The 9,092-nt window shown below is 33.6% G+C and overlaps 2 protein-coding genes across 2 annotated transcripts; one reads left to right on the forward strand and one right to left on the reverse strand.

Annotated features, from left to right (window-relative positions):
• Window positions 1–2,004: 2,004 nt before the first annotated feature.
• LOC122402792 (ragulator complex protein LAMTOR1-like) lies at window positions 2,005–7,148 on the reverse strand. The gene is made up of 6 exons (XM_043405886.1): window positions 7,048–7,148; window positions 6,699–6,980; window positions 6,423–6,499; window positions 6,259–6,348; window positions 3,438–3,636; window positions 2,005–3,248 (listed from the first exon to the last, which is right to left on the reverse strand). The coding sequence occupies exons 2-6, from the start codon at window positions 6,741–6,743 to the stop codon at window positions 3,159–3,161; spliced, it is 501 nt and encodes a 166-aa protein (XP_043261821.1). The 5' UTR covers window positions 6,744–6,980; window positions 7,048–7,148; the 3' UTR covers window positions 2,005–3,158.
• A 65-nt stretch (window positions 7,149–7,213) lies between these two features.
• Window positions 7,214–8,743, forward strand: LOC122402793 (vacuolar ATPase assembly integral membrane protein VMA21 homolog). The gene is made up of 3 exons (XM_043405888.1): window positions 7,214–7,412; window positions 7,484–7,589; window positions 7,904–8,743. The coding sequence occupies exons 1-3, from the start codon at window positions 7,398–7,400 to the stop codon at window positions 8,041–8,043; spliced, it is 261 nt and encodes an 86-aa protein (XP_043261823.1). The 5' UTR covers window positions 7,214–7,397; the 3' UTR covers window positions 8,044–8,743.
• Window positions 8,744–9,092: the final 349 nt, after the last annotated feature.

The following is a 9,092-nucleotide window of genomic DNA, read 5'->3' on the forward strand; positions in this document are numbered from 1 at the left end:
ACACGATTTTATTCATACTAATTTCTAATTTAATTGAATAGCCCAAATAAGATCATATTTAGACTCATTTCCATTAGTTAATTGATATTACCTTTGCAAAGATATAATGGGAAAGTATAAAAAGTTTAAATTCGCATTAAGTTTCAACTATTTGATTGAGTTCGACCTTTTCTAAAAAAAAGAAAATTTTTTTACCATTCCTACAATTTAAATATCAAAATCGAACTTAGAATTTCGAGAAATTAGATCGTTTCGAGATATTAACAATATGAAATTTTAATTTGGTTCCCTCATAACCACAAATTATTTACGCAAACGTTAAACAACGCACTAACAAGAATATTACGTAAATTGTTTAAATTATTTATTGAAATAAAAATATACCTGGATACAAATAAAATCATGCATCTATGCATCTGAATATTAATCTTTTTATTTGTATTTATAATCATCGAAATCTCGAGTTTTGTTGGGACTTTTGTTAGCCCCCCATTTGAGCCTCTTTTGTGTCCGTCACTGGGTTCGAGATAAGTCCCACCATGACAAAATGACTGACCCACCGTATGCACCTGGTGGAGAATTGACATCTTTATATTTCTGAATTTTCTCTATCATTCCACTTTATTTTCTCTAACAATCTATCCTTTAACATTAAAATAATTTATTTCCGTGAGAGCGGAATTTTGTCAATATTGTAACTCGAAAGTTGTGCCACAGACGTATATTTACAAACAACGAAAAATTACAATTATATACATCGAGTACCTATACAGGACGTGTCATACATTTGGGGCACACGACAGAGAACTAGATTGTAAACAGAAAAGTTTAATAACATTATTATAAACGTATATTCGTTTTTGTGTAAGATGGTATTAGGGTACAATGTTTACAAAATCAATATTTTTTTACACGTTTTTTTGATAAGTCGTACATTTCGTAGAAGACACGCATATTTATTGTAAATGCGAACGTGAGACAACGTTCGACCTTTCAAAGGCAGATACACTAATGATCAACAAGATTCCATTAATCACTAATGAGTTTATCGTCATGACAAGTTAAAATTCGACTTATCAACAAAGCAAAAATCTCACAAAATATTGACTTTTTAAACACTGCACTTCAATACATTTTACACAGAATATTTTGAAGAATCAATGCGGGGAAAAAATTCCTTCAAAAACAATACATTTTCTGTTCTCGCTTGCATTGTATTTGTAGAAAAAGTGTTGTGCAAAAATAAATACTGCCGTACCACACAATTTTAACTGTTTCTTACCTAATTCAAAGTACAACACGTCCAAATTGCATGCTACATCCTGTAAGACGTTCCGTTACAAGTGTACGAATCCTATTTTGTTCACTTTATGCTTCGAACTCTGACACGATCAGATATTTCGAGTATAATAATATTACTCCAATGTTTCCCGATGCGCAGCAACAATTTACATGTAGTGCGTCTCAATTATTTTACAATTTTGACACACACCGATAGAAATAATATAATTGAATTTGATTTTCTTGGTTCGATAGTCTCCGACAGAAATATTTCTCTAAAAAATTTAGAGTATAACCAATGATATTCTGGAATAAGAATAGATTGGTCTAAATGTACATACGATTGCAAGTCTCAGACTATTTTCTTAAATTTCTTTCCCAGAAAATGTAATCGAAGATAAATTTGAAACCAACGATAACATAATATTGCGTCATGTATGTACACGTTAGAAATGCAGCAAACGATACGCAATAATTACTGGTAAAATTAACAATCGTCAGTGTGACGTTGTAAGAATGTTTTCGTACCTCTATTTATACAAAGCGTACCCAGGGAATATCCAGAATTATATCAATATTAATACGAGTATTTGGATCTCTGTATGTTTCTGATTTCTGCGACTGCTCGATCGCTGAAACTTTTAAATAACAGAGAATAAAATAATCTATCTTTTTAGTCTTAAACTAAAACCTATCGATCCCATCGATTTCACCTGTAAATTATAAATAATTTACCAGCGATGAACAATTATACCGTATGAAAAGTATAAATGTGAGAAGATGTACGTTAGAAATAAAATCTTTAATACGATTAGTTTCTGTAGAATACAATACGCTCAAAAGCATTGACATTTTTTTAAAGATTTTTATACAACTCTTGCAACAAATTTAGCTCGTTTTTACAATTCCGGTTACTTCTATTAAATAGCATAACAAATACGATTTATATTACTTTTAGTCGCCATTTATTGCTTATATAACAATTTTTATTTGATTTTTCATTATTCACAAAATAATACGTGATCTTTTAATGATTCGTTTTCAGTTCAATGGGTGTAAATGAACGAAGAATGAAAAATATATAACAACTAACACAGCTTTAGAAAAATATAACAAAATTTTAATAAACACCAAGTGTGCACGAGAACGTTGCCCATTATTAAATAACATAACATTAATAATAAAGTTAATCGATAAGAATCTAACTGTTACAAATCCTTATCTGAATAAATTAAGTGTTTATGTTTGCTCGAGACAAAATAAAAATACAATTTTAAATATATAAATGAGAAATATTTCATCCATCCCTGACTGTTTACTGTTACTGTAACTGTTATCTAATCAATGTTGAATATTTCGTTAGAAATTGATAGAAATTTTTTGTACAATATTGATCGAAAACTGAAAACATTTTCACCAGTTTATAAAAATTATCTCTCGATAAACTTTAAACCTATGTTACAATTACATTTGTCAGCGACAAAATAACCTTCGTGTTACTCGTTTCCTACCACACACAGCGAAGAGCAATAACAATGGATTAGTATTATACAATATCGCATGTAAGTTATAGCATTAGCAAATTCAGTTCTTTCCATCTGGGGACTGTTTTTTCATTTTAAATATCATAGCTTGTAACATTTCGAAATAATCTTTTATGCAAACTGTTCAGTCGTTGGCATGTCCTTGCGGAGAAATAGTACCTCGACTCTATGATACACTGCGTTGTAATTCTTAAATGATATTTATGTTCCGAGTAATTTCAGATTATCTTACTGAAAATCGATTTCGAAAGGATGTATGGTTTTCAATATCATGCGTTAGGGTTTCGCTCAAGCAGGACGTAGCTGTGATCCTACTTAGGAAATACTGCAAGATCATGATAAGAAAGGAACTACCAAGTCCTCTTTGTGCTCAACTTTTACGTCCTCTAACGCTGTCACAGCTTTATTGAGCATTTCGGTGATCTATAAATACAATTTAAATGATTATTTACTAAACTGCTTAAGCGAAGAAGTTTGTACCAAATCGACAAGAGCCATTTTTGATTCTTTGTTCCTTCTTCTTCTATTCTCAATTATAAAATACTTCTAAACGTAGCGAAAAGAGCTCGTAACCAAAAACTACCCTTATCGACATCTGTTCATTCTATTTACCAATTCATGATCTCCGACAGAAATAGGATCGGCTGCTAATATCTTTTCTGGAGCCGGTATATCTTTGAGTAGGCAAGACGTACTGTCAGGGACTTTAACGCCTCCGGTTTCTATGCGTTTTGAATATGTACGCGACCTATCTATGTATTCGTGCTGCTCCAAATTATGCGAATCCAACGCTCCAACATCTATCACATTGCTGGGGGAAAGAAATATTTATTTCTGTTTTATATGATGCTGCTGCTCAAATAAATATATAAAAATGCAACAGAAACATAAAAAGAAACAGTATATTCCTAGCAAAACCTAGTTCATCGATCGGGGTGAGTTATACGTCATTCGATTCGTCTAATTCAATACATTATTGATATGCATTTCATTATCTGAGGAAATTCGTTATTTTTTTATAAACTTGTTGTAAAGTTACGGTAAAAAAGTAAGGTTAAGTATATTTTGACAAGTCCACAGGTGGAAACAGGCGACTGTCGTTACTCTGTTCAAAATGCTAGCTAGTCGAATGCTAAATTGTTAAACATTTATCGAATGAAATTTCTACTATTTCTGCTAATATTTCATCGAATAAACCACCATTTTTCTGTTAGGTACATTTACTAAATACATAACGGCTCAGGCATTCGATGAAGTTACTCTTCTTAAAAATATAAAATATCGATAGTATTATATGTTATAAAAAAGATTAAAAAATGTGTAGCACGCCTCCAAGTGGTTTCAATTTAATTCGTGTAAGCATCGGTAATGGGATCTTCGAAACTGACGCTGTGATTAATTTTCAAGCGACCTCTGCGATATTTTCTATGACAAAATGTTGATTCATCGATCTCGACAATCCACTCTACTCTTCCAATCGCTGAGCAGTATTTTTATTTAATTTTAGTTATATAATAATACGACGTTGCTCATAATTATATGTTAGTATATACGTTAATTTTAAAACATCTACAGCCGAGTTTGTTTTTAGAAAACCCACGTTCTTTGCTTTGCAAATATCTTTATATTACGATGTCTTCTACGTTTAGTTTGATCGACAGATCCTGGAATAGTTATCCCGCATTGGCAATTTTCATAACATTTCCACGTTGCAGATAGTACAAGAAACAGAAGAAAAGCAGAAATTGTTCTCAATAATCATTCGTTTCGACTGTCATTTCTGATTTTCTTCTGTTACTTGTACTTTGCGAATTTTGTTCAACCGTGCTATAAAAATGACCGAATTAGTAGTTCCAGAAGCGTGGACCTTATTTAAATTGCACGAATTTTGTAAAAATAAAGAAGCTTTATTAAAATTTTTTGCAAGATAAAAAGTTGATTGGCAAAAATCTTAATTGTCCGCAGCGTGGAAACGTAATGAAATTGGACGATGAAAATTGGCGTTGTAGAAAAACAATTGCAGCATCACTTAGTGCTTGCAAACGAAAGCGAACTTGTGATGTAAAAATATGTGTAAAACGTGGAACGTGGTTTTCAAAAACAAAGCTTTCTTATGAAATGGTATTAAAATTAACTTGCACGTTAGTCCATAATTTTGATCGATATCAGATTGTACGAGAATTACAATTGAATAAAAATACTGTTTCTCGATGGAATTATTTTGTAAAACAAGTTATGACTGATTGGCTACAACATTCGTGCGAAGTACTTGGCGGACCAGGCAAAATAGTAGAAATAGACGAATCTAAGTTCGGACGAAGAAAATATCACAGAGGTCATCGTGTAGAGGGACAATGGGTTTTTTGGAGGAATAGAAAGAGGAAGTGGAAAAATATTCCTGGTGTCTGTTGAAAGTAGAGACACAGAGTCCCTGCTTTCAATAATTAAACAATGGGTGTTGCCTGGCGCAACAATTATTTCAGATTGTTGGAAAGCCTGTAACATCTTAGAGAAAGAGGGGTACAAACATCTTACCGTAAACCACAGCTTACATTTCAAAGACCCGGAAACAGGCGCTCGTACAAATACGATAGAAACTACGTGGAGGCATAGTAAACACTTTTTGCCTGAATATTGTCGGTTAGTATTTGTAATTTTGCACGTATTTTAATATTTTCTGTAACATACAATACCATAAAATTTTCTATTTTTAGCAAGAAAGATAATTTCATTGGGTATTTAAGCCACTACGTATTTTACAAATTTTCCCAAGCAAGGAAAGGATGTATTTAACCAGCTATTAAAAGAAATTGCAGAAATTTCATTCGATTCTACGGAAAACCAAACTATACCAGACCTGGATGATAATGAAATTTAATAATAAAAAAAAGTTAATCCAACGCACTGCATACAATAGTAATTTATTATATTCTCTACCCGTAAACACTGTTTGGGGGGGGGGCGCAACATTTTTTGCTCTTGCTGCATGTACTGTCTACGTATAAGTACTGTCCGAGTTGGTCTGGGTTATATTTGGGGGGGAATTGTTGCGGCACATGCGTCTACCTGACCGACTCATGGCAAAGTCTATCCGTAACAAAATGATTTTTATGCATACGCATTCTACAAATTCCCGTTCGGCAATCTAGCATTGTCAAATTAGATCAATCATTTATATCTGTAACATGAACATAGAAACGACAGTCACTTGTTTCTATCTGTGAAAAAAATGTACCTAACTTTACTTTTTTACTGTAACTTTGCGACAAGTTTATAAAAAAATAACGACAATGAAGATAATGAAATGCGTATCAATAATGTATTGAATTGTACGAATCCGAATGACGTATAACTCACCCCGATCGGTGAACGGTTTGCTGGGAATGTTCCAAATATACAAAAACGCAACGAAAACATAAAAAGAAACACTCACGCCGCAGTCTCGTGTAAAATTCTATTCAGTGCACTTTGTTCGTCCGTCTTCTTGGGCGCGGAACTTGCATATTGATTAACATAATCGTCGCTGGAAGAAAAAGCGAACGAAGAAGCTTCGTCAAATTTTATAAGTAATACGTAAAGGGAAGAACGATGACGTACCTGTGTACTCTGGGTATGTTCGTACTGTTACTGACGGGGTCTACCAACAAGTGTGTCCTTTCATTTATTTCCCCGCTCTGGGCAAAAGAATTTCAGAAAAAAAATTAGAAAAAAAATTACACTTTTCTCCAAATTGTTATAAATTGAAATTTAACTACTGGTCCGTTTGGAAATTGATACTCGGGTAGGCGTAATCGCGATTAGTTTCTACGGTTTAACGACCGTGCGATAAAAAGTTTTTCAAAACAACAACATCGATCGAAATGTATCGTTTACCTGCGGTCCGCTGTCCTCTTTACAAAAGCTATAACAACATCCCATACTTGGACGATTGATAAACTGTTTTCAACAGTAACACGTTGCGGCGCTCGTGTGTAATAAGAATCATCAACAGTGGATACAACCAACAAGTTTTGTTAAGAACAATATATGCCATGAATACGCACACACACACGCACACTGCCAAACTGACTCTCCGACTTTGGTTTCTCGAAAACTAACTAGGGAGATTCCCTAGGGGGTGGCAAAAACCACGACGTATTATGTTTTATCTGATTCCTGTAAACGATCGGATGAATCATACGTGTACGTACTTTCTCGCCCGCTATAAATAAATTATACATACTCCGAGGCGTGACAGGCTTTTCAAACCAGATATGAATACTCCAATGGGAAGTATCATTTATCAAGCACATGTGACCGACATGTGACGCGCGACTGGCGGAGTCTCGGCGTACTAAGCTCGAACAACATAACCACACTTATTCTCAGTGTACACAATTTACTCTATTTCAACACAGATTACTTAATCTGTTCAAATACACAGTTTCGTGTCGTATAATATTTCATACAATTTACACATATTCTTTCATTTAAGAAGCGTATTAAATTGAAAGTTGATTTTTAAATTATACTCCACAGCTATCAATAATATGCAATATACATGTACAATAAACTATAATTAATAGTTACACAATGTCGAGCATAAAGGTATGCGTTTTTCTGTTTATTTTACTATCGCTGTACGTATCGTTCATTTAAATTTGTTCTTTCGCTTTCAGGAGTTGCCGGAGTTGCAGGTCTTCAAAATAGTATTATTCTATTGCATAGTGATAATAGCCTTACCTGTCTTGCTATTCTTTGCTAGCAAGATCTTTATTTTTGATGGTACGACAGCAACAAACATTATCCGAATGCTCAATTCCATCAATCACATTTCAGCGTTCGACATCTACGAAATACAAATAAGAAAAGAATAATTTATATAAAAATTTACAGAAAAATTGTAACTAATTTCTTTCTCTATTGCTTAAATGTTACACCTTTTCAAGTTTTCTTTTTCTTTAGAGGTTAATTCCTGGCTTTTATGTACATTCGCAATGCAATTAGCGAACTGGAACTTAGCATTGCTCGATAGATAACATTTATGTGCCCCTTCGATCGGCATGCTTTGTACTGAAATATGTTTTTATACATTTTAGGTTTACTGGGGCTGAATCATGTGCCGAGCAATGTTTATTCAGCCGGTGTTGCGATCGTTGCGTTGCACCTGGCCCTGGGAGCTTTCATATACCGCGCGTATTTCGACGACCAGTCGAAAACACAAACGAAGCGAGATTAATCCTTCGTTCGCGTTACAAAAATGTAATTAATTACAACCTTCTTGATAACACATTTATTCGCGTATACTTATCGAAAGAAGGATGTTACATTATCTTCCCACACTTCTTTGCCAAATGTTAGGTAATATTTCTTCGTTTTTTTTTTTTATCGGATATCGTAAACTATGTAGATTGGGCGCGTAAACCTGCGCTGTGTATCGGCCGATGCGATATAACTGCTAAATAAAAAAAAAAGAAGCAAAGACATTCCCCACACAAAAGTTGCATATTGTACAGCGCAAACGTTTGTAACATACATACATCTATGTAGAATAGAATTCCATCGCATTCTATTATTATATTCAATGAATTTTTTAACAGATCTGTTTTATAGCGCCTCTATATGTTATACCGGATGGATAAATTAATTTCAGCGCACTTTGTAATCACAGTATTACGACGATCAGGGGCGAATTTGTAACATATATATATATATAGCTTTAGGCTGTTTGTAGCGTTTGTACCTTCTCAACAAAGTAGAATAATGTATTACAAAAGCGCTTAATACAAATCCGCCCCTGATGATACTGTATACCATACTTAATTTTTTCTTCCTTTTTTCTATGTAAAATAAATACAATGAATTGTGATTAATATACAAGGTAACAATACTATTCATTTAATACCAATGGAAAACAGTACCTTAGAAAAAGTATAAGATTCTTACATTACCGACCGATAACTTCTTTACCGACCGATAACTTCTTTACCGGCCAACACTTACCGACCGATAGCGTATTAGTCAACTACTTTACCGACCGATAAAGTCGGCAAAGTGTTAAAAGGCTGTGATCCGCTTCGAATTATTTCTGTTGTACGGAATTGAATCAAAACAGGGGGACATTTTCTCATTACGAAAGGCTACGAATTATGTACAACGTTATACATCTAACTAGAATTTCGTTTTTAGAAATTTCGTATCATCAAAACTTCCGTTTATAAAATGTACATAAATTTTAATCTGTAGCCCCGGTTACACACACGCCACTGAGATGGTACCGCAAAGCAA

This window comes from Colletes gigas, unplaced genomic scaffold (assembly GCF_013123115.1).
Source record: "Colletes gigas isolate AHSC1104 unplaced genomic scaffold, ASM1312311v1 Colletes_gigas_Sc00040, whole genome shotgun sequence".
NCBI classification, from domain to species: Eukaryota; Metazoa; Arthropoda; class Insecta; order Hymenoptera; family Colletidae; genus Colletes; species Colletes gigas.

Coding starts and splice junctions, on each gene's coding strand:
- LOC122402792 (XM_043405886.1), bottom strand. CDS start 6,743: ATGGGATGTTGTTATAGCTTTTGTAAAGAGGACAGCGGACCGCAG. Junction 6,500..6,698: donor AAGAGGACAGCGGACCGCAG/GTAAACGATACA, acceptor TCTTTTGCCCAG/AGCGGGGAAATAAATGAAAG. Junction 6,349..6,422: donor AACATACCCAGAGTACACAG/GTACGTCATCGT, acceptor TTTTTCTTCCAG/CGACGATTATGTTAATCAAT.
- LOC122402793 (XM_043405888.1), top strand. Junction 7,590..7,903: donor CAAGATCTTTATTTTTGATG/GTACGACAGCAA, acceptor TATACATTTTAG/GTTTACTGGGGCTGAATCAT.